Source organism: Syngnathus floridae, chromosome 2, assembly GCF_059516105.1.
Source record: "Syngnathus floridae isolate MCC-2025c chromosome 2, RoL_Sflo_1.0, whole genome shotgun sequence".
Lineage (NCBI taxonomy): Eukaryota > Metazoa > Chordata > Actinopteri > Syngnathiformes > Syngnathidae > Syngnathus > Syngnathus floridae.
The window spans coordinates 23,047,261-23,073,244 of record NC_142414.1 but is presented as its reverse complement, the minus strand read 5'-3'; the positions used below and the strand labels follow the sequence as shown (position 1 = coordinate 23,073,244).

General features: G+C 41.2%; 1 protein-coding gene and 1 long non-coding RNA gene across 4 annotated transcripts; one reads left to right on the top strand and one right to left on the bottom strand.

Moving 5' to 3' along the window:
* Nucleotides 1-360: 360 nt before the first annotated feature.
* mgll (monoglyceride lipase) lies at nucleotides 361-25,482 on the bottom strand. 3 transcript variants are annotated; one of them, XM_088364441.1, is made up of 8 exons: nucleotides 25,316-25,482; nucleotides 20,268-20,406; nucleotides 13,515-13,621; nucleotides 10,595-10,731; nucleotides 7,438-7,548; nucleotides 6,661-6,750; nucleotides 5,681-5,896; nucleotides 361-4,480 (listed from the first exon to the last, which is right to left on the bottom strand). In XM_088364441.1, the coding sequence occupies exons 2-8, from the start codon at nucleotides 20,393-20,395 to the stop codon at nucleotides 4,349-4,351; spliced, it is 921 nt and encodes a 306-aa protein (XP_088220567.1). In that variant the 5' UTR covers nucleotides 20,396-20,406; nucleotides 25,316-25,482; the 3' UTR covers nucleotides 361-4,348. The 3 variants fall into 3 exon arrangements, with proteins under 3 accessions (XP_088220567.1, XP_088220556.1, XP_088220550.1); XM_088364430.1 differs by lacking the exon at nucleotides 25,316-25,482 and adding an exon at nucleotides 25,027-25,081; XM_088364424.1 differs by lacking the exon at nucleotides 25,316-25,482 and having other exon boundaries at nucleotides 20,268-20,638.
* Nucleotides 19,780-25,870, top strand: LOC148402653 (uncharacterized). Its single transcript, XR_015854801.1, has 3 exons — nucleotides 19,780-20,433; nucleotides 22,628-22,708; nucleotides 22,784-25,870. It is a non-coding gene; the product is annotated as an uncharacterized LOC148402653 (long non-coding RNA).
* The last annotated feature ends 114 nt before the right edge of the window (nucleotides 25,871-25,984 follow it).

Below are 25,984 nucleotides of genomic sequence, written 5' to 3'. Positions count from 1 at the left end.
TCATCATTCTTGAAGGCAAAATAATTCCAGATAATTGAGGTTGCATTTATTTTTGGCACTAAGTCATCATTGTCTGTGATTTTATCGTGTGTTGCTCTTTTTTTCTATCTAACGTGTCACCAGTGTTTGCGTGCTACTTCCGCAAATTGAGAAGGGACGATTCTGATTGGTGGAGTGATGCGCGCAGTGGATGCTGGGTATCTGAGTTTATCCGCGTCATGCGTTGTAAGACCCAAAATATGACGCATTTATAAAGTTACATCTTTGTTGGGACTTGCACTTCAGTATTGTTCAATGTACATTGTCATGCGGCAGGACACAACAGACTGGGGAAAAGAAAATTAAACCAAACCAAACAAATACGATTTTAGTAAGAGTGCAGTTTATTTATTTTAGTACACGCAATATCAGGATCTCAAATACATGTGTTGTTTTAGAAATACACACTGATGTGACAGACAGACATACAAAAAGAATTTTAAAAAAATCGAACGGTTCAACGTAGGTAACAATAACTACATATCGAGCGCACTCTATTTTCTCTAAATCAAAAATATCCTGGTGGAGTCAGACTTTATTGCACCAATGTCACACTTGGGCATGGTCTTGCATCATTAAGGCACAAACACTATACCGTAAAAGAATACAATACATGGTCCTGTTGTGGAATTGTCCTCTTTTTTTTGTGGAACATAGCAATGTATCAGGTATTGAACTTGAGGGTTTTTTTTTTTTTTTTTTTGCCTAATTCAATGTCTCATGTTTCCATTTTTTCATCATCACATACATGCAATTTTGAGTTCAGTTCCTGAAAAACAAATACATAGTTGACAGAAAGATTTGTCCCAAGATGCATGCTCCGGAATAAAGCAAAACATGCCAAGAGAGCATTCAAACATTCATGTTTTTTAAGAATCACAATCTGCAAAATGCAATGTTGATTTAAACATTGAGAATTAAAAAACACATGGTCATACATGTGTGGGACTGCATAAAACACCAATTCCCATGTTAAAAAGTTACAAATTACACTGTGATACAAGGTATAAAAAAGTGCATTGTCCTGATTATTTGCTCAGTACACATCAGCATGTAAATAATTGTAATACCCACCCCCCACATTGCCCAATATTGATTTAGCGCTGCTATTGTTCAGTGTTAAAATTATATCAATTATGTTGAAACAAAATTAAACACTACAATTTCAAAAATGCCCCACTGGTATCTTATCATAATTTAGGTTCTCAGAAATAGAAAAAATATATATAATTAAATTTTAAAACCCAGATCGGTAAGGTATATTTGACACTATTTTAGAATCGCACGTCATACTTGAAAAAGAAACAGTCATAAAGTCAAGGTTTAAAAAACAAACTGGTATTGACTGACTTATGCTGCAAATCACTCATCAATTTCCCACCCACATTAAATTGTCTTTCTTACCTAATATTGGTGACGAACAGTCATTGATTTTTATTTCTAAATAGGTGCTCTGTCTACATACGATCATTACACTCATGTGTATATATACATTACATAATGGAGCACAGTAATTGTATATGGTTAATTTCTAAGCATGTCAAAGTTGCCAAAAAATACTATGTTTATATATATGTTTGCAGTGCATTACAGTGTATCTTAACATGTTTACATACTGTATGTTCACTATCATGATCTGTAACTGAGCCAGCAGATGGTATACTGTCATCAAAACAGGGTCAATACAAGAATAGTTATTTGATAGCAAAATGTATGCGAACAAATGAACTTCTCTCAGACTTTTTTGGGGGTAAATTCAATGGCAGATATCTGACTGTCTTTTTGCAAAGCTATTACAATCTCTACCTCAAGTTACCAAGGAAACAGCATGCAAGTGCGACTGGATGATGGCCATATTTTATACTGAGCTTCAAGGAGTGAGGGGTAAATGCCTGCGCCCCGCGCATTCTGCCTAGCAACAAGTGACAGCTCTAAAGTGCAACAAAGAAAAACAACCATGCGTTGCTGTGCCTCCTGGATAGGCCATTGTGCCAATGCTGCCTCGAAAAAAAACGATCTCAGTAATGTGTGACGTGGCCAGTTATTTTGTGCATTGACCTTTGATTTAGCAAACTGTGCATGTATCCCATGGATTCTGCTTCGAAACAAACATCCAATACGAATGCGTAACAAGGCTGATTTGTTTCTGTTGGTGAGACTGTCTGATAATTTTGTTCCCTTCCACTTCACATCAAGGGACTAATACAAACGTTTGACATTCTGACCAAGCAAGATAGTTAGCTTGTGCCCCGCGAATTCTTCCTAGCAACAAGTGACCAATAGGAATTTTCTATGTTGCTGGGCTCAATATCTAGCTAATAAATTCTGCCTTCCAATGACGACATTTATTGTTTACGTTGCTGGGCCAGCCCCGCGAATTCTTCCTAGCAACAAGTGACCAATAGGAATTTTCTATGTTGCTGGGCTCAATATCTAGCTAATAAATTCTGCCTTCCAATGACGACATTTATTGTTTACGTTGCTGGGCCAGTTAGTGACATGATGAACTCTAACAACACATAATATTCTGTGGATGGCAATGTAGGAGGAAATATATACTGTCTGGATATTTTAAGTCTGGGAAAAAAGATGTGGATTTCAGCAGAAACAGGCTATTTTGGATTCACTGTAAATTGTTCTCATTATACACTGTGTACTAATAATGCTAACTATCCCTTCTCATTTGTCAACGCTCACACAAAAGAAACTCCTCCAAACATCAGTTGGACAAAGCAGGCCCTAAAAGCGCAGCATCCTCTCACATGCTGCACAATTAACAGGACGGACACACACACACACACGTATAAAAGGTGCTGCCATGGTTACGACGAGCACATCGTTCTCTCTCCTCTTCTTCCACTCAATCACCCAAAGCCCCACCACTGATAATATGCTAATGTTGCACAGTAACATGCACTCGTGTCAGCAGACAGACAGCTTGATAAGTTAGCAATGCAAAACACCTTCATGTCTTTGAAATGTGTCTCTTGTGCCAAGTCCATGTAGTACTATAATGCAAGTGCTTTATGTGCTCTAACTGCAGTCGGGAAGGCAGTCGAGGTTTTCATAAAATCCACAAATAGGGTGGCATAATAAAAATCTTATTTCATCAAGAGGCTCATCTATCACACTTTTCAAAAGGAATCGAGTTGAGGTCAGCAGTAATTTGACTTTTGCATGACCAATTCAATGCAGGACACTGACCATTAGCAGTGGCATGAACGATCCACAAGAGGCAGCATGGGTGAGGCTGCACTGACAAAAAGGTCCATGCTGATAGAATGGATAAACACTACTGCAGTACAAACAAAGGGAAAAATGGTTATTAAGAAAGGCTCAGATAGCACCACCGCACAGAAATTAATCTCATTCCTCTCAGTTTTGCAGTGATACAACATACAAATATGATATTGCAATCTGTATTAGTCTTAAATATATGTTAAGTAGATTCTTAGCATTAAAAAAAAAACCTTCTCAACCATGAAATTATTAAAAAAATTTATCCTATTGTGGAGTTTAGCATGTCCTTTATGTTGTACCCTACATTCATTGAACCAATACAGCTGGAGCCAAACTATAATTTACGTGTGAACCAACTATTGTCCACAGCAACAGGGTAACGTGGTCTGCTGGAGGACCAGCTACATTGTTTCACTTTTTATCACTGGATTCTGTTGTGTATGTGATAGTTTGAGCGGCCATCCATTTCTATTTAAGTCATTAATGGCCCCACGAGGGAAACCTTAAGTACGCTGTGGCCCACAACAAAAATGAGTTTGACACCCCTGATCTACAATTACTTTACCTCCATCAATGCTTAATTTGGATAGATTTGAATATACCTAAATCATACCATTGCGATTCATGCACGAATCACTAAGAAACCAAGGAAAGGCTATTAATGCCCAGCCTAGATGTTCAGTTGTGTACAAACTGTTTTCACATTTTGCCCGTACGCTAATGAACAAGCTAATGGAAATTGCTTTAAGTTATATTTGCATAAAACTAATTTGGGACTAGGAAATGCAGAAGTGAGCATTTGTAACTTCCATAAAGGTTTGCGTGTCATTTATAAAACATTCATTTGGGGAGGGCTGAGGAGTTCAACTGGCATTATATGCACAAACAAAGAATTGTCATTATTGCACTACAAACCTGAGCATACTGCAACTTGAACTTGTACTTCCACTTAACCAGTATGGTGTGGGCTGACTTCTAGGTAAACCATGGTGCTATGTACTGTACAGTGTATTTTAAAGAAGGTGGTTTCCTTGGAGCTTTGACTGGCCTCTCTACATGTTCCCTAAGTCTATGAGCCTTGAGGTGATGGCAATGTGATGCTGGGAAGGCGCTCTATGATCCAGCCAGTCACCTCCTTTAGCACGGACTCCGACACCTCCGGCAGATCGTGGTGAAGGGCGTGGTAGGCTCCCTCGTATACCTGCCGAGAAACAATACACGCGAGAACCTTGATTTGCCTTTCAGAATCATCATTCCCAAGGTCTGACATACTGTCCTATACATCAAGAAAACTCCTAGAAATGTGGGCTATTGGTTGCTGATTAGAGACTTGTCAGTTTACACAGACAAAGTGTAACTTTTCTATCAAATTAATTTAAAATGTTGTTAAAATAAATACACAATACATTTTTTCAGATTAATATGACATCAAGAAATATGAATTGAAATTTCAAAAAAGGTCAAATGTAGCAGAACCGCCATACAGCAAAAGCCTTTTTGGCATCAAAGCCAATGTAGAAGAAATATAGGCCTCAAAAGTACAACAAAACTACAATCACTTTTGCAACACATCTAAAAGAAGGAACAGCCTCAGCAAAGACGTTGAAAGAAGAGCGTCATAAGAGAAGTAAAGAAGATTCACAAGCAACTTAATGGTTTTGTTGTTTTTACAGTGGTTCAAATCTTCTGAAACATTTTTCAGTTTGAGAATATTCAAAAGGGAAGTGGTTTTAATTGGACTTTTGCCCAATAAAAACATTGCAAATAATGTAAACTCTAATTTGATGATATTGGTAAATGGAAAACGGAGTGCAACGGGTGATTGATGTACGCATGCGCATACCATCAAATTAAATTAGCATCAATGAAATGTGCATATAGCACTTTTCCTGGACTTACTGGTATAACTACATGCCGTATATGGCTTTTTTTTTTAACTGTAGGGACAGAAAATAACGTGACAATGCCGCAAAGAAATCAATGTATTTACATTAGGCAGGCTTAGAGATTGGCAACATAAGAAGTTTGACGGATAGCTTCACTCCTCTTGACGGCAAGTAAGCAGCATTGTTAGTCCATATATGTCCGAGACTTGTGGGAGTACAGTGGATTTTGTGTTTTGATTTTTTGTTTTGGTGAACCAGATGTCTTACTTCTGGGCTAGAAAAATAGCTTCCAACATAACTTATATTTCTCAAGAATGTAGATCACCATTGTGCCAAAGTCAATATTATATAATCATTATATCACTATGGAAAGCTTAAAATAGCATTTGATTCATGACTTCTTTTTCTTTCCATTCAGTCATGCACTTCTGAATTTTAGATTCAGAACTAAAAAGGCAGAATAACAACAAAAACACAATGTCGTCCAATAGTAAACAAGCACACACTGATCCCACCTTCAATTTCTTGTCGGCGCTGGGAGCCTTGTCGAACATCATTTTAGAACCTTGAATGTCGCAAAGCTTGTCAGCGTCACCGTGAAGGAGCAGGAAGGGCCAGCTGATGGACAAGATCTCCCGTTCAATGCGAGCCGCCGCCCCCATTAGCTGCATGCCAAAAGACACACGCATCCCTCCGTGGAAGTTCAACTCATCAGCTTCGTACGCCTGCACCTAGAACGAGAGACTCATGCTAATAGTACATACATTTGCAATGAACGACTACAGACATCATGATGAACTATTTCTGCATGAAACAAAAACACTTTGAACTCTAAAAAACAAAAAACTATTGATTTTGGAATCAGCATGCCAATTTTAGTTCAGTATAAATCTAATTCAGCAGAATTGTGAAGAATTGTTCCCCAGTGTTATTCATCAAATTGCAACAAAAATGCCAACTGCATTCGTTTCATCATCATTTTATTGTGATCGGTGCCAGCTGTTAAATTAAAAAGGACAATTGCACCTAACAATACAAAATATAAATTTGTACAATATCCATTTTTATTTTTTATGTTTTATCAGGTTAATGTGATTTTTGCTCCTCTTTCTAGGTAACTTTCCTTTTCACACATGATTGTAAGTTGTAAGGAGTGATGAATGTAGAATTAAGTACAGTTTAACGTTTTATCTACTGTGTGTCAAATAGCTCTAATCTTTGTACCGCGCATTTTGTCAGACCAAGATAAAAAGTAAGTACTTAGATTACAAGTGCACCATAATCTTCAAATTTAGAATTACATCTGAAAAACAAACTAAAAGACCCACTGTAGCTTGTCATATACAGCAGCACAGAAGCTCCTATGAGGCCCATGTTCCACTACTGTTAATGATGCATGACTATGAAGTCAAAGGTTCACTAGCTCAGTGAATGAAAACCTAAATTTGGTTGCACATGATTTTCCCCCAAGAGACCTTTTAATTCTATTGTTCACCTGCTTCTTGTCCCGTGAGACCCATTTGGAATCAATCGAGCCGAGAGTAAAGTTTGGCAGCATGTGGTTCAAAACCTTGGCCAGGAAAACCTGCAGACGGTGAATAAACAAAGACACAAACAACAAACCCGCATTTTCAATACAACACAATCAGATCCATGTCGGTTAATGAGGACAGCATATTGACCGGAAGAACATGTTATATAACCTGAGTTGAACTGGTTGGGGCTATTACCATCTGCCCAAATAGCAGAATACCCAAAGTAGCTTGATAGCACCAGGAACAACAGATATGCCTACTTTAAAAAAAATCTAATAAAAACACACTAAGAAACCGATTTGCCATATATTAAAAAGTAACAGATTCAACATAGCGGATACAGCTAGAAAAAAAAAGTTGTGGTCTTGCTCTACTTGATTGAGTGTAATTGTTTGGAAATTGCTTCCTATTGAGAGGTTGTAACGCTTCAGAATTAGGCTATTTCTGTCATCTTGTTAGGCAATCATTCAGTGATATTGTCGTAATGCATGGTTCTGTTTATATTAAAATGTGGGACTTGGCAGAGACCTGTAAAGAAAACATTTGCTTATGTTTGACCAGTGGATCGTGTATGTTTGACCAGTGGATCGTGTCAGACAGGATCTTTTTTTTTTTGCTTTAGAAAAATGCCTGAAATGTATGTTAATTAAAGGATACACTTTAATGAAACGCAACCAGAATTACAATAAAGGAAAAAGATCAGCGACTGATAGAAAAATAGCACGGATAAGACTTACCTTGAATGGTGTGGCTGAATCTGGGTTCATCTGGATCATGGGACCAATTAGAACCACTCCGGTAAAATCAGTAGGTCTCTCGCAGGCTGTGAGGATGGATATCGCGCCGCCCTGCATGGAGCGAGTAGATAATTTATTTAGGAAGGCAGTGACAGTCAGGCTAGGGCTGTTTGATTAAGCAGTTGTACTAGATATCATTGGATTACAGAGGTGGTCCTCATTAAATTGCAGGTCGAATTATGTCAACGCCAGGAAATGACAGAATGCAACTGAGATAAGAGCTAGTCAGTTTTGCCCTTGATTAAGCTGAAATATATTAATTTTGAAATTTTAAAATGGTATATCATTTACATCTTTGTTCAGCTATAACCTGTTCTTCCAAACTGCTTGGGTCAGGCCATTTTAAGGGTGTAGCCTAACTAATCTATTCTGCAACAGTTTCAAAGCATTACATACACCCTGCTGGGTTTTGCATCTACTGCGGATCTATTTTCCTGTCTTCTGTTTGTCGTTTTTGTCTTGTCCGATGTTTATATTGTCTATTTATGTATTTATGTTTATTCATGTAATCAATTATTCATTCATACTGTTGGCAACTGAATTTCCCCTAGGCATCAATAAAGTATCGCGCTATCTAAGTATCAATCAATCGATTGATTTGTGTGTGTGCGTGTTAAAAAATAGACCGCCCCAGATTCCTTTGTTGTTTTGCACAAAACAACCAACAGTTGGGTCAAATCAATCGGTCGAAATTTTAACGCAGCACATTTACGAGGTGTGTTAAACAACTTGCATAAATCAACTTGAAACGAGTACTACCCATGTAATCGGAGAGTATAGCTTTGAGGACAAGGAGTTAAAAATGGAACAAAGACTTTGATTCAATGAGGGAGCGATGCTGAGAGCTTCCACTAGTCTGTGACAGACAGTAAGGAAGGACTGTCTGGCTTCTTGCATGAGTGGGAAGCAAAGTAGGTTAGAGGTTCTGATGAAAAGAGCTCTGGGAAAACTACTGAGAGGCCAACAAGACTATAAAACAATCGAGCTTTTGTTTGGGTGGGTGTGAACTTCCATCTTGTTTTGTTTTTTTTGTGATGTTGCTCTATGGACAATTGGATCAATGTAAAGGGATAGCCTGAAGGCACGGCAAGGCCACACCTTCCCACCAACGCTGAGCTATAGAGTTATGACAGTTGTGTTATAACCATAAGCCTCCTTTGGCATTGACTAATGTGGTTTCTCCACCCAAAAGCAAATATTATATACAGGCGTAATACCATCAAACAACACACACAAACACCCATGCACATATCAACACAAGACTTTGTGTGCAAGTGAATCCGTCCTGTTCGTCTGGAGACTAATTGGCTCCAACTTTGTTTATGTGAGCATTCTTTGTCACTTGTGTGAATATTCAACAGGCTTTGGCCAGTGGAATGGCTTGCTTGCTGAAAAGAGCCACTAAGTAGTTCCCACCAGAGAATCTCACTTTCTGTAGACACAAGAAACAAACACTCACAGGTCTACTTGCATACAAATCATCGTGGTTTACTTCCATGTCCGTATTTTACTTTCAAATCCTTCCATCTACGTAACACGAAGTCAAGAGTGAACCCAACACACAATCAAGTAATAGGCCGTGTAGAAAATTGAAAATTAGACTCTGGGGTAGTAAGAACACGGATGCTCTGCCAGAATACGCGTCGTAACAAATCTTTTTTTGTGTCTGTCCGGTGAGGGTTCACTTATGAGGGACCTTTTTGATCAAAACACAAATAAAAAGAATGCTGTTTAAAACTTCCTGTTACATAATCCTCAGTTCCTTCGCTATGTCATCACAGGCCTGTCTGATAATGTTCCTTGTGATTTGTCTCCACCTACCTTGGACTAGCTATTTGTACAACGATACTACAACCATCCATCCATTTTCTGTACCGCTTTGTCCCCACGAGGGTCGCGGGCATGCTGGAGCCTATCCCTACAGTCATCGGGTAGAAGGCGGGGGACACCCTATGTATCACTAAAATCATACACAGCACAGTAAAATTGCTAATTATGTCCTGTAAATTTTAAGCAGTATTGCTTTAAATGACAGCCTTCTGAGATGTAACCAGAGCATGCTGAAACAAGAGTAGCTTAAGAGTCGGATGTGGTGACACCACGTGATCCTGAAAGAATTCTATCCTATCAGCGGCATCTCTGCAAACATTCGGTCTAATCCACAGGTGGTTGTTGATTTTCCCCTCCTTTGTGCGTCATCTGGCCGCTGATGAAAAGAAATTTATACAAACAGACGAGCAGCAGCCAAATCTAATAGCAACAGGATACAGGAAGCTGTAACATGAAGCCTCTGAAAACACAGCAACTATAAAATTGATAAGACTGTTAAACACCAGATGAGTTTGATTTCAAGAGAATAGAAGGGGAGTAAAGTAAATGGACATCTGCATTAAAACCCACATTCCATTTATTCTGATTATTATTGTGGACAGCTTGTTCCAATGAGCATGTGTAATTGTTGTTAACTGAGTGGTGATATCCATGACTGATGTCTACCACGATGCAACTTCAAAAAGTTCATTTATTGGTAAATGCCAATCGCCACACTTCTTTTATTTGTAGGTGATCTCATGTTACAGAACTGACAACATGAGATCATGTGGACCAGCACATTTGGTCATGAGTTTGTGGTCAGTTTCCAAATAGAATGAAATGAGCTATAAATTAAAAACCCAGCTACAGTTGTGCTCACCTATAATGTTGGAAGATTTTACATCATTTAATTGCATATGTTTTAGATAAGCACTGACTATACAGAGTTGACACAAAAATATATCGCATTCAAACGCAGCTTGTGTGGCTTGTTTTCTTCTTACTACATTATTTACGACAAACTACTAAAACCAATTAATAAAAACAAGGTTGAGTGAGTTATTTAACTAGCAAATATTGACATATTGTTCCTTGTACTCATTGCATCTTGCAGATCTCTTCTACTGCAAAAACACCCGTTTGTCCTATTGAATGCAACAAACATTGAAATAAATAGTAACAATTAATAGCATAAAAGACAAAATGCAAGAAATCTTTTTCCAGACTAGACTCATTCACACTGTGTTCTGCCTATTTCGAAAACTATTGTCCGCATGCCTCCTACCATTGAATGGCCCACAATGAAGACAGGTAGGCCGGGGTGGCGAGACTTCATCAGGTCAATGTGCTGCAGTGAGTCTCGGATGTACACCTGAAAGTCCTTTATGTTCATTCTGTCGCCTTCACTTTGACCATGCCCAACTGTGGAGGTTAAGACAAATGTTAGAATAGCAATAAGCAACGAAACAGAAAAAAAAGGACAAGGTTCGAGCCCCTCCCCAAACTGGTTGATCACTACTTGCAGCAAGTTTACAACAGATACGAAAAAATAAAAATCAAGTTAAAAATGAAAGAAAATACCTGGAGAAGGAAAACCTACAGTATTTAATATATTGACAAGGGTATTTATTTACTCAACCGTAGAGTCCACTGGGTATTTATTAGGAATATGGCGTTCCTTAGTAGGAAAGCCTTTCATTGAATGCATTTTCATCATCATCATTTAGTCGTCTTCAGACGGGCCATCCATCGGAGTCTCCACTTCACCGATCCTCCATGCATCCCGCAAGCTCGTCAGCAGGTTCCGCGCCCACATCTCTCTTCAGTCTGTCTACATATGTTGGTGTGGGACGCCCTCTTGATCGATGCCCGTGTTTTGGCTCCCACAGTACCAGTTTACTGGCCAGGAGTTCTCTGTGCCTGTGCAGTGACCAGCTAGCCTCATTATCCTGACTGCTATTTTATTACTCAGCCTCAGTAGCCCTTCATACAGATGTGTACGTTTGTAAGGTGTTCACTCCAGCTGGTGTTTAGTACTACACGCAGCATTCTGGTCTAGCACCTATCCAGAGATTTCTGCATATAGGAGAACGGATTCCACTGTCACCTCAAAAAAACGAAGCTTGATATTTCGGGCAAGTTTGGATTTCCACACACTTGCCATGCCATTTAGAGATTTGCCATGCTATTGCCTCACTTTTAGGTCAAGTTCTGTGGAGTTGATCCATGAGCCCAGGTACTGAAGGTCTTCCACTTCCTTCAGAATGCTTCCCCCTATTGTCACCAGTGGTGCATGGGCCGGGGAGATAACCTCAGTTTTCCTAGCATTCAGACCAGGGGCATCCAGGGTATACTCCCTCTCTACTCTCCTCAGAAGTTCCTGTGCTTGCTCCATCCGGTCAGACATTAGGCAGATGTCATCCGCATATTCCGGGTCTGCTATGGTTATGGCTGGAACTCGTCTTGAGCTCCTAGGTGTAATGGTGAATGGTGTAATGGTTATTTTGATTGAAATAGTAAAGATATTTTTAAACTGTTTTTTTTTCCAGGTCAAATATTCCCTCCATCCATCCATTTTCTATCCCGCTTGTCTCCACGGGGGTTGCAGGCGTGCTGGAGCCTATCCCAGCAGTCATCCGGCAGTAGGCAAGTATTGATAATTAGAATGTAATGGTCATAAATTTAATGGAAGATCGCTATCCCTCAATTTCTCATCATTTTTTCTTGATACCATTCAGTTGTTTCCATGTCTCTGATGGAATAAATTTCACTTGAAATAATTTCTGGTCAACTCATTCATATGAGCGTATGCACAAGAAGCAGATCCAAATGCAGCAGAAGGTGGGAGGTGCTGTAGGTTGCCATGGCAACCATTGATCCAGTAACTCCAGTGACGCCCCTTATGAATTCCTTTCACGTGCATGCGAGACCTCCTTCATCTTGTGCCGTTTTAATGTGTGTGACTGAATAATTTGGTTGACATGGAAGCTTTCAGCACTAACATCGATACTTGCCAATCAATAGTCATTTGCCAGCTGTTCCAAACATTACTGACAAAATTCAATTGTTCGTTTTTTTTTTTAAATTAACATATATATTGGACTCTAAGCATGCAGCAATTTGGCATCTGGGGTGAAATAATGCAATGGTGATTTGTTCTGCCCAGTCTGACCTGGTTCCTGCTATTTTGCTACATTTCTCTGTAAATTTAGTTTTTCTTTTGCTATTAAGTCCAGTTTTGCTTGACATATAATGTAATTCATATTATTCTCCCCACCATGATTCATTGGTGAAAATTATGCAAATCTATGTGATATTTTTAACATTATTCTAAGAATGTGTAAATGAACGTTCGCTGACTGAGGTATAATATGGTAGCTTTATGCATGCTTGCTTGATAACTACCACAAGATACTTTGCAAGGATAACAACAAAGGGTGACATTCAGCAGGCTATGGAAAATATTCCATCACTGCAAGACAGTATTTCACAGCCTTTATCAGAGTGGCACAGTGAAAGCTTGCAGGGCCCCGAACCAAGTGGTTGATGGATGGAAACCGCTCTCTGCTATCTACCCTCAACATCCCACAGACTGGTTGTGGCGTCCTTGAGCATGATGCAAATACCCGGAACTGGGGCACTGAAATGGGCAATAATATGTACGTTTATTTTCCTTTCCTTCCTTTCCATCTCAAATCAGATATTTCCAGGAAAGATTCGCGTGGTTTTGTTTTCCTTGGCCCAATCAGAAAATGTGTCAATCCAGAACTATGATGACTATGATGATAGTCAGGGTATATATATATATATATATATATATATATAGTTTATGGAGAAAAACAATTTAAAACGAACATTTGACGTGCTGTCAAATCAGTCATATTTAAACTTGCGCAATGACGTCGGCATGCGGTTGCGGAGAAAAACGTGAGTTTTGGGGGGAATTTTTAGCAGCATGGGCGATAATTATAGGTATCAATGTTTTTTATTTATGTCATCGATAACACACACTGGGCGAGTATTAGAATATGGGTGATAATTAGAATAAATACGGTATACAAAGTTTGTGCAAAGGATAAACGAAAAAATGTGATGCAGTCTTGCAAAGAGGGAGGAGCTACTTTCTACGAATGTCTGTACATGTCCCAGCGTGTTTGAGCTAGTTATTACAGTAGGTGTGAACATGTGCAAGAATGGTGGCTTACCGTGATCATGTGCAAAGACCAGCAGGGACAACTCTTTCAGTCTCTGTGCAATCTCATCGTACGGCCCACAATGCTCCCCGGCCCCATGGGCGATGAACACCAGCGCCCTGGGAAGGGACATAAAAAGTGATAAACAAAAAAGGGAGTTTACATTTTGCCCATCCTTGTGTGGGTTTTTATGAGGTCCTCCAGCTTCCTCCTACACTTTAAAATCATGAATGTTGGATTGACTGATGACTACCTTGGCCATAGGTGCTATTGTGAGTGAGAATCAACAGCACCCCTGCCTTCTGGCCAAATTCAGCTGGTATAGACCCAAGCTCACCCACCACAGAAAGGAGTAAGTTATATATGATGCCGCTTGCCTCCTATCTGGAGCTCGTAAGAGGGACCACATAACCCCAATTAGGGCCTCCCTGCACTGGCTCCCATATTACGTCTCTGCTCCTCGGGTGTGCCGATCGCCATTTTTCACGCCTCCGCAGAGCTTCTCCACACCTTCCTCCTGCTAGCCCCGTGTGTCACATTTCGCGTTTCGTTGTCATAGTGCCCGTTCGCATCTCTGTCTGCTCTCGCCCCTCCCTACCTGTGTCCTACCTGTAACCATAATCACTGTCACCCACCCTTTGTTACCCGTCTTGTCCGTGTATCACTCCCTGTTAGATCGTCCTGTTTATCCTGTTTACCCTGCTCACTCTGTCTGGGCATCCCCATGTTTGGTTCCCACCCGTTTCTGCTGCCTATTCGTTGCCATGTTCTTCTGCCTGTGTTTGTTCCCCTTATCCTGTCCTCCACCACCCTTTTCCCATCAATAAACCCTGGTGCAAGCTGCACAATGTCACCCTGCTCCATTCCGCGCGTGACATCCCAGTGGATTTTAGACTGCATTTTAAGATACTTCGATTTGTTTTCAAAAGGTTAAATGGCCTCACCCCAGCTTACCTCTCTGGGCTCCTCCACCCCTACGAACTTGTCAAGTACCTCAGGTCTGCAGACCAGACACTCCTTGAAGTGCCGAGGACTAAGCGTAGCCTCAGAGAGGATCGAGCCTTTTCAATTACCTCCCCTTAAATGATAGGCACCCCCCCGTCTATTTTTAAAACTTGTTTGAAGACTCATATTAATTATTTGGCTTTTGAGTGACTTTCGACTGTGATTGTTCTGCTACTATATATTCCTTTGTGTTTCAATTTACTCTTTTCTCTGTATTTGTGGTTGTCCCATTGTTATATGTGAAGTGCTTTGTTAAGTCGAGAAACTTGATGGTTGTGGTGTACATGCTAGCACTGATATATAACATTACCACTCACTTTGGGATCACCATTAGTGGATATGCAATGAATGATGAGACAAGGAGACTAATGCAAATATATCTCTTTACTCCCAACAAAACTGACAGCTTACACAGCAATGAAGTATGCAAGCAATTATTCTCATTATATACTCTAAAATATAATATGATTTGCGAAGCGTTACCTCTACCATCAGTGCATGACAAACATCTTATAGAAAAATGTGAAACACCCCGGTGTTCTCTCAAAAACAAAAAATAAGTGTCAATCAGTAATGATTATTTGAAATGCTTTCAGTGACACCACCAATAAGCAAACGGTTGCTGTTCATGATCAAGCCTTGTTAACAAATCACTCTAACTTTACTCACTGCTGCTCTGTCTTGCCTCACAAGACTTCCACTGCTCAATTTGGCACAGAGCGAACAAGCATGTGCATTCAAGTTTGTGTGTGTGCGTGTGTGTGCGTGCAGTGTCTCTATACAACAGTAGGAGTGAATAGCAGCCTTTGTTTAGGCATAACACATTTGAACTCACACACTGAGGGGGCAGTTGGAGATTAATGGAGCTAATCTGGTTTTACTGTAAAGATGAACACAGTACAGACTACAAAACAGACAATACTGACCATAATGACACGTGACATTTGGTACATTCTGTTTAAAGAGGTTGGTTTTTCAATGACGGTAAGTAAAATGACGGTAAATTAACATGAAGGAAGTGGAATAAAAGTGACATTGACAGAAACATGTATATACCTAGTCATTTTTACATCTTGCCCTATCCAGGGTCACATGGATGCTGGTGGATATGGGGGATGACTAAACTCTATGATTGGTCATCGATCACAGGATTCATTAGAGACTGTCGACCATTGTACAAGCACAACTTCAGAAATAAGAGGAGGGATCAATCCACAAAGGCAGTCAGTTGTGTTTGCCACTAAACTATAATTGACATAAAACTATAAACAGTATTTTGAATGTATGGCAAGACTTTGCTCTTCCTTGCCTGACATATAGGAGTAACTTCTCAAACTCGGACACCAGTCCTAGCTTCTTCTCTACAAGAGAGGAAACATTCTACGTCCATAGAACCTGTAGCCAAGCTTCCCTGACTGCAACCCAGCTCTCTTGGCACTCGATCTCCTGCCCCCCCCCCCCCCCCCCTTTTAGGTGCTGAGGTCATGGGAAGGGTAACTTTGTTTGCCTCTTTGGGCTGTGCCCACTCTGCCCACATGGATGCAGGCCTGGCCACCTTGCGTAATCCCACGTCCATCATCATTTGAGGCACCAATGATAAAAAGATCAGAACATTTTGAGATTTTCAAATTCAATTACATTTAAAAATTACAACAATGGATCATTTACTGAAAATAAAGTCAAATTCCTAAGAGACTTCATATTTCTCCATTACTGTCTTCATGGGGATTGTGGATTCACTAGTCTCCCACAATGTTTAAGTTTACAGAAGAACAGACCCCAAGTCTATAAAAAGCCTTGTGAAAACACACAGAGGGAGAGCAAGCCAGAGAAAAAGAAAGTAAAGAAACGGAGCAAAAGAGAGGAAAAGAAAGAGAAAGAGAGACAGACAGATAGAAAGAAAGAAAGAAAGAAAGAAAGAAAGAAAGAAAGAAAGAAAGAAAGAAAGAAAGAAAGAAAGAAAGAAAGAAAGAAAGAAAGAGAAATATGAGAGAGAAAGAGAAAGAAAATCCGTTGCATTCTCTTGTATGCAAAGCTACTCCAAGTACAGCCTAATCCCTTTCATGTGCTAGTCTAGCTGCCAGAAGATGATTCTAGGCTTTCACAAACTTTTATCAACCAAGCACAAAATGCACTCTAAAAGAGAATATTATGTAACTATCAAAGGCACCCAGATGATAAATCACATTGAATGAAAGGAAGCGTGACAAGATAAACATAGACAATGCTTATTACCACTACCGTGGAGCCTTTAGAGTCGAATGCAACTGAGGTCTGATGAATTAGATTATGACAATCTATTTGGCTCTACATCACCCTCACCATCTTGTGGTATTAAAACACATTAGTTTGGCGACCATCAAACGTGATTTGGAACTAATTTAATGGATGATGTCGTGGAATGCCAACATACAAAAGAATTTCAGCTACTGACAAAAAGGATGAACTGGATTTTTTGTGAACATTAAAAGTGAGAGGAGGTAAAAGTGAGAATATACACCGCAGAGGGGATTAACATTCAAAGCGGCATGAAACCAGCATCACAACAATTTTGTAATTTACTTCTTGTTGCATTTCTATGACAGCTAAGATCGTATCAATCTGAACACAATTATTCAATTAAATTAGTAAACAAAAGGAACACACATACAACTACACAATTTATGTCTGGCGCGACCTCTGAGTTGTTTTTCTGACAGTCAACAATTTCTAAACTAACTTCATTACTTCCAGCCGACAGCACAGACATGTGCTTTCCGTTTTGACTGGCGACCAGTCCAGGTTTTACAGCACCTCTTTCTCAAAGTCAGCTGGGATAGGCTCCATGCAGTTCTGTGGGGAAACGGATTTCTATGTCCGTTGTCCACATACAACAGGTTTGGAAAAAAAACTCTTGGTAGAAATGAAAACAATCCCTCAAGTTAGACAATCAAAAGGCTGGAAAAACAACAATATTAGTTGACTAAGAACATCCATCCATCCATCCATTTTCTGAACAGCTTAGTCCCCACGGGGGTCGCGGGCGTGCTGGAGCCTATCCCAGCCGTCATCGGGCAGTAGGCGGGGGACACCCTGAACAGGTTGCCAGCCAATCGCAGGGCACACAGAGACAGACAACCATCCGCACTCACACTCACACCTAGGGACAATTTGGAGTCTTCAATCGGCCTACCAAGCACGGTTTTGGAACGTGGGAGGAAACCGGAGTGACTAAGAACATAAATAAAGAAAATATCTATTATGTGCATAAATTCAAAACTAGTAGGGTGATCTGTAACAGTAATAAACTCCACATTGTTGTAAAAAAAAAAAAGTATTTGAACTCTTACTCTTAAGGCAGACCTCATAATTTTGCATTCGCTTCCTGCATTATTCATGACCTCTGCTTTACACACAAAAGGTCAATTTAGGTCTCTTTTTTTATTGTATTTGTGTGCCCTGTGTCCAAGTGTAACACTAACAGCAGGGAACACAAACTCAAAACAGGGAAGGAAGTCAAGCCAGACGGCATCAGTCTACAAATGTGTATAAGCAGTGACCCATTTACACAGCCTGAGTGTCAGTTACGAAGCAGTTGAGGCGCCATGACCCCGACGTGTACATATGACGTGATGATTGCACTCCATGTGGGTTCAAAGCCTCAGTTGGACATCTGTTTGATGGTCTGTCAATCATTGTTGAGGCCCCTCCCCTCCAGCCCAAAACCTTTCACCCACTTCCTAGTTCTAGTGAAAGGGGCCTTTGAGAAGCAGCTGACCTTTGACCCCATCTCATTCAACCAGTCTATGGTGTTTTGTTTTATATATGTGAGAGAGAGAGAGAGAGAGAGAGAGAGAGAGAGAGAGAGAGAGAGAGAGAGAGAGAGAGAGAGAGAGAGAGAGAGAAAAACAAATGGTCTTGCTTATCAGGTGGCTCAAGGAGGTAAATCTTGTTTATCTACAGCTTTTGAAAATTTTGAAAATAATACGGAAACCATTACATCCAAGAGAATTGCATTTCACTCATCATGATCACTAAATTTCATTCAAATCATTTGTAAAAGACTAGGTTTAGGCAAATAACAAAAATTTTATGTGATGCACTTGAAACAGGTTGTAGTGTGTCTGTTGCATAACACATTCATTGCACTCATATTTTATATTTCATTACCCGCTCTGGCATACGGATACTGCTGGAAACTGTGAATTTCCCCCTGGGATAAATAAAGTATCGATGAAAACTGAGGATGAATTTCCTTCTTCCCTTTGCTGTTTGCTACCACTATCCTCAAGGTACAATGACACGCCATTCATGTCAATATTTGACCAAAATCACTGTTTGCACGGCTTCAGAACAAAATATGTGCTTTCTTTTTAAACTACCCCATTGTTTATTTACCAATGGCCTTTCTGTCATACATTGACATGTCCTTGTCATTTAACTGTACTCTGTGTATATATCAGTGGTTCTTAATCTTGTTAGAGGTACCGAACCACACCAGTTTCATATGCGCATTCACCAAACCCCTCGTTAGTGATTTTTTTTTTCTTGTTAAATTCTAGACATATATTTTTTTTAGTGGTGCACAAAATGAGCCATGCATGAACATCACCTTGTTCAAAGAACAAAACCAACACAATGCATGAACTCACAACAAGTTCCATACTGGTAAATCAGAATTTACACAATAAATCAGGTTTGTTCGGACCTCCTCAGTGGAGGCCCTGTCGAACCCCTGAGACCGACTCACCGAACCCCTAGGGTTCGATCGAACCCAGGTTATGAACCACTGGTATATGTTTTATTAACTAGGTCAATGCTGGCGTTGGGGTACACTTGTTTAACATGTGTGCAAGTAGCGTGGGCTCGATTCCCACTCAGCGACAGTATACATGTAGGTGTTGCTGCGACTGGCTGGCAACCATTTAAACAGTTCTTTTAGTTAGACAGGGAAGATTTTACTTGCTTTACATGTTTCAGCTACTTCCTGTAGCCTTCCTTTTTGGAGGAAGGCAATCTTCCACTGTGTTCTATGGAGGTTCTGTTTGACCTCATGGGCTCTATATTTGTGCCCACCACAAGTCTGGCTTGTAGTGTGATCAAATTGCGTGAGGGGGCAAGAAACACCAAGGTTACGTATGTTCGCACGCAGTTTGGCGCAGTTATAAAGAGGCACTTTACGCAGTTGTGGGCGTGAACACAGACAACATGCTTCACAGCCAATGAAACTGCTGTTCTCATTCCCTTTAAAATCAGCACGCAAAGGGCGTACAGTCTTTGACATGGTGGACACTGGATGTTAGGTGAAGGCATCATCATTCTCAAAGCAGTTAAGATTCAGCGTAAAAAAATATGCCAATTCATCTGTCATTTTATCTTTGTTTATTTTATCTTTTTTAATAACCAGCCTAATCAATAACCCTGGGTTATTATGGGTTGATATTATGTCCACGGCTCAGTATTTGCAGTAAACTAATTATTTAGATATTATCTGTGAAAAGGTTTTCTTGACTCCAGATGTTTGTGGTCCTGCACATTCTGTCACATTTTCCTTGCTGTCACTCTGCATGCAATTTCATGTACATCTGTTACTTTTTCCGCCACAGCCACATATGCATGAAGGAAAGATGCCCAAAATAGCCAACTGTATCACATTTAACTACTGAAATTAAAAACGAAAAATATTAATAGTGATCTTTAACTACAGCTACAGAGACAAACGCGAGATCCGCGTCTCCACTCACCCCCACGCCCCCTTCCCCACCCCCGCACCGAACTGACCTTGGCGGGCCGACCGGTTCCCAGTAGCGGCAGAACAGGTGCAGTCCATCGGCGTTGACGATGTGCTCTAGGTCGGTGTACGGAACTCCCTGCGGACTCCGCCTGGGAGCAGCCCCCGGCTCGGGCATGGAGGGTGGCTCTGTCGGATTGACACGGAACGGCCACAGTAAGATATCGCGGCCGCACAGGAACCAACCGAAGCCGGCCGCGAGCAGGCAGGTCGCGGCGGTCGCGGCGTTCATTGCCCACGGATGTTCGTATACGCTTTCCCTGGCGGCCACTAATAAAAGAGATTGTTGTGTTCACTTGGAATGGAGGCACGACGTTTCCCTTGATCTAATCCCACACTCGCACACGCACATGCACACAGCCGCGGCTGCATGGTGGCGTTACGTCAGAAGACCATATGCGCGTTTTCTCCCCTAATGCAAGAGACGCAGGTGTCATACATGTATGCAATACGCCGTGTATAAATAACTCCAATACATTACGTATCTCACGTTATGTCATGTCTGTTTTATATTGCATTTTTGGCTACCGTATACATAAAGCACAGGTGTCAAACTCAAGGCCCGGGGGCCAGATACGGACCGCCACATCATTTTATGTGACCCGCGAAGACAAACTGTGCATCAAATTCGTGTCATTACTAGAATTGCAAATTGTCTTCACTTTAATAATATATATATATTTTTTTTAAAAAAACAAACATGTATTTTTTTACTCGTCTGATTTGTCAGTTTGTTTTGTAGCTTTTACTGTGTATGAGGTGCTCATACATTTATTGAGTCATAATGGCCCCTATGACTACAATGCGGCCCGCGAAAAAAATGTTTGACACCCCTGACATAAAGAATACTTGGGCTACCCTCAGCAATACACTTTAATACACCACAACAACCACAGTAACAAACACATTGTTTTGCATTCTTTATAAAGACAATTTGGGGGGATTCTGGAGGTGTAGCTATTATTGTCATCTTTTCTGGCATGTCTATCTTTCCAAATGAGACTACCCAGAGAAATATCATGGCATTAAATGAATTGTGTGCAAATATACTTTAAATAATAATACACCCTGTTAACTGCTGATTGGAATTTGAAATATAAGTAAAAGTATTAAGAAAATATAGTTCCTACTGTCTTCACTGTGTACTCAATTGAATGCAAATTTAAAAGGATTTGCAAATCATTGTACTGTGTTTTTATGTACATTTTACGCAACTTCCCAACGTCATTGGAATTGGGGTTTGTGTAGTAAACTCCTGTGCTGCACAGCTTAACTGTTTAGGCATAAAAAAAAAAGCATACAGATGAATCCTATTGTTGCACATGATCAAGTTGCCAAAGAGACAGCAACTAATCTCAAATTGGCACAAGCGTGTTCATATTTGTAGGAGAAAACGATGAGCTTATTTATTACAAGTAATTACCCTTTTTTTCCCAGACAGAAAAGGGTCTAGCTTGACAAAGGTGATGATTTCTTCATTTGGATGGTGTAGAGTTGCTAAATTTTAAAATGAAACCAGCAAGTACAAAGTTTATTTTAAGGAAGTGCAACATCATTAGTTTGCCTTCTTTGGGGTAAGTGAAGGATGCAGACAAGTACAACAGTAACAATTTAAATTATGTGAGTCATTGCGCTATAATAAACAGCAATGTATTATATTTATTGCTTCGACTCCATTCAAAGAGCACAAGAGAAGCTATTTGAATGCCACAGGAAGTTACATTTGTAGAGATACTACATTTTGTTTTATCACTTATGCACAGCACTTTCTTACAACCGACGGTTATTATGAAGTGCCATATGACTTAGGTTGAGTGTGTGAAATTATTATGACACTCAAATTAAGAAAGGCATTTCAAAGAAAAAAACATTTAAAAAATGAGGCTGGGGAATGACCCTAGGCTGTATGTATGTGATTGTTTGACACGCCTGAGATAAATTCATTTTTTACTCATCAATAATTGTAGACTTTCTTACTTATCTAAAACATTATATATAGATTTTGAAGGGGTTTTTTATTCATATTTTATTTTTGTTTTTGTGACTCAAATGGGCGGTAGGGTGGCGCAATAGTGCCCTCTATCTTAGACCCATCACATCCAGCGTAATTGCACCATCACGTGTTGTGCCATCTGCCACCCAGCCAGAACTTTCCGTCATTCATCGTTTACAGCTATGCCCAGTTAATTAGGACTCATTACCTGCTCAATGGTTCCCAATATAAGCGCACCGCTCCTGCCAGCACATTGTCAGTTTGTCCAGTTATGCTGCCCGTGTTCTCTCTGTTCCTGCTTTTGCACTTATTGTTTCCGGTTGCCGACCTTGCTTGCCATCACTACAATGACTGAAGCCCGAATGCCACCTGCCCTGATCCATTGCTCATTCCTGACCACGTCTTCGCCTTGCCTTCCTGCTCCACCGCACCCGCAAAGTACCAACTCTCCACTTCCCCTCTCCCTCTTGCCAATAAAAGACCACGCCCCACTTGGTTGTTCTGTTTTGTAAGGTTCTCCGTGACAGCACGAACTGACCAACAAGGCGTCCAGCGAACGGACTCTGGACCGTCTGTTGGGCTCAGAGTGGGACATCAATCGGATATCCGAGGAAATGGCAACGTTAACCCAGATCGTCCTGCCGCAACATCAGCAGCTTCAGCAGCAGCAACATCAGGAGCTAGTACAGGCTCTCAATGCCCTCAAGAACCTAACTCTATCTGCTTCCACCCAGTTAGCACGACCCCCTGCTGAACCCGACACCTGGCCATCAGCAGCCCTGTTCTCAGCGCCGGACGTTCCAGAGCCCAAGGTTGGCAACCCCTTCGACGAAGACTCAGAACAAGCTCGAGCGTTCATCTCCAATTGCCGTATCCCTTTCGACCTCCAACTGAGATGGTCTCCTACGACCTTCCCCGTATTGTTGAGGACGCCATGGACCTGATGGGATGCGTAGAGCGGCAAAGGAGGGAGACGGAGAAGAAGCCTCTCCCCTCTCTCCGCAGACGTGCTGCCTGCTCGACGCCTCGGGTCTCATGAGCAACCCTGGCCAGACGCTCAACCCTACTTGCCGTCCGCCCGTGACCGGCACTCTTTCTCGGCCAGCCAGCACTTCTCAAATGCTCTTCCCACCCAGTCAAGCTGGCCTAAGCCCACGGAGTTAGGGCGTGCTTCCCTCACTCCTGTGGAACGCCAGCGTCGTTTTCAGTACGACCTGTGCCTGTACTGTGGGGGTGAAGGACCATCGAGTGGCGTCCTGCTCAGCTAAAGCCCAGCCCGGACCCAGCCAGCTGAAAACCCGTATGGGCTCAGTTTGCTTACCTTCCCACTCTAGTAAGCTTCCTGGTTTGTCGCCCCTTAGACTGCAGACTCAGGCCCGGTCTCTTCGACGGCTGAAGACCCCGGTCCCACCTCCTCGATGGCTCCTAACATCAGCTCCGCAATATGCTATCATCCCAGCTGTTTATGCCGTGTACCCTGACCAGCCGTCAATTGGAGGGGTCTTTGGAGACGGTCCAATTTAGTTCCTGTGCCCGCTTCAGTTCCTGCCACCGGACCTGCATCCGCTCCCGATCCTGTTCGGCGCCTCCCGAAACCGCGTATGAGGAAGAGACATTCTGTGGTTCTGTCCGATGACGGCGCTTGGGAGACGGACTTTTCAGATGGGGTTCATGTTGGGGTTGGTTTGGGGATGTCAGGAGACGAGGTTCTGTCACGTGCTCGTGCCATCTGCCACTCACCCAAAACGTTCCCTGTCAATCATTGTTTACAGCCCTACTCAGTGAAGTAGAACTCATTACCCGCTCAACCAGTTCCCAATATAAGGGCACGGCTCCCGCCAGCACATTGTCAGTTCGCTCCGTTATGCTGCCCGTGTTCCTGCTTTTGTGCTTGTTTCCACTTACTGACTACACCCGAACGCCGCCTGCCCCAACTTATTGCTTGTGCTTGACGTCTTTGCCTCTCCCTGCTGCACCGCACCCCAAAGTGCCAACTCTTCAGTTCCCTTCTCCCTCTTGTGCCACACTTGGTTGCTATCTCGTCCGTGACTTACCTGCCGTAATTTTTTGATGGCTGGATAACTTTTTGAACAAAAATTAAGGGAAAAAATGGTGACAATCTTTTTAATTGTGTGTAACTGATGTAAATGTTCCAATAAATAAATCCAAAGTGCACATAAAATGACAAATGCCCGCAGGTCTTGCGTTTGACACCACGATTTGAGAGGGTCTTTTAAAGTAACTATTTGAGGGAATATGCAGCCCATAAACATTAGCAAACACTATAATACATGGAAATGTTCAGAGATTTGTTTATTTTGACAATCAGCGCTGCCAGTTAAGTGTGTCTGTTTGTTTTTCCCTTCAATGCTGCTCCATTCACATCCAGTGAATACCTCAATAGGGCGCAATTCACTGTGCTGTACACAACAATGAGGCGGTGAGCGTGGTAGTTAAAAATAGCTCGGTGTAAAGCTATTCCAACCCAGAACATGATCAGATTTCATTTTGAGTGGCGCGACACTATATGCAAGCAGGTGTATTAATATTTCCTCATACCTGAACTATTAGTGTGCAGCATCAACAGCAAAACGCGTCTTCCACTGAACAACGGCAACTAAGCTTTCCTTTCTTGCATATACAAAAATCAAGATTCAGTACGGTTTACGTCATTATGCACGCTGCATGAAAACGCAGAATGGTGCACATTCCATGCACGCTTGTTTGTTGTCATTTTTGCAAACGCTCGTACGTACCTCCACACACCGTGCAAGACATGGCAAGATGCTTGAATCTACAACGCAAGGATACGCATTCACAACAATTGCGGCACAACAAGTGCACAGTGACGTTGGACTATTTTTTTTTATTTTTTTTTACGCCTTTATGACATCGTTTTTCATCATCCATTCTCTCCAACTTGTATACCCGTATTGTACATAAAAGGCATGAAAAACCAGAGAGCCCACAACAATCAAGCACTCCAAATGCAACATGGAGCCAAGTTGAATGAAAACATGGACATGACAAAAAAACAGAACCAACCTGCAGCGGAACGTTTGCAATGAAGTGGAAGCTAATTTTCGGAACGTCTCTTGCCCCGGTTGCCTCTTTGGTCCCACTGCTTCCCGTTGCTCCTTTCTCTCTCTCTGCACTCGAGCACAGTAAAGACGACCAAAGAAGCAACCAAAAGTACTCGCACGCGCGCGCACCGCGCGCACACGCGCGGTCACAAAAGTCTGTTTTTTTTTTTTTTTTACTCAAGTTGGACATTTTGACCAGAAGTACCTTGGAACTTTTAGTTTAAGGGTCTTTTTCTTTATTCTTGTCTTTTATATTCTTTATTTCCTTTTCGTTATTTCGTGTTAACCTAAATCACCCGACAGCTAATGGACGGCACTGCATCCTATCTACACTAATTGTTGAAAATTGTTATGAAAAAATAAACATTTGCAAAATTGTCATGTACACAGAAACAATTAATTGCTGTGATGTATGCTTGAACGGAGACACCTTAATATTGCATTGTTCCCCCCAAAATAGTCTACACATACCATATACTGTAGTCTTACAAAGGGCAATAAAAGTGCAATCAGTCAAGGGTCGGTTTTTCTTTTTGGTGTATAACATAAACTAGAAACTTGTTCCATAGCTCTCTGATGTCCTGTATGTTTATTCTGGGATGTATGCAGTGCAAACAAGTTCCAACAACTG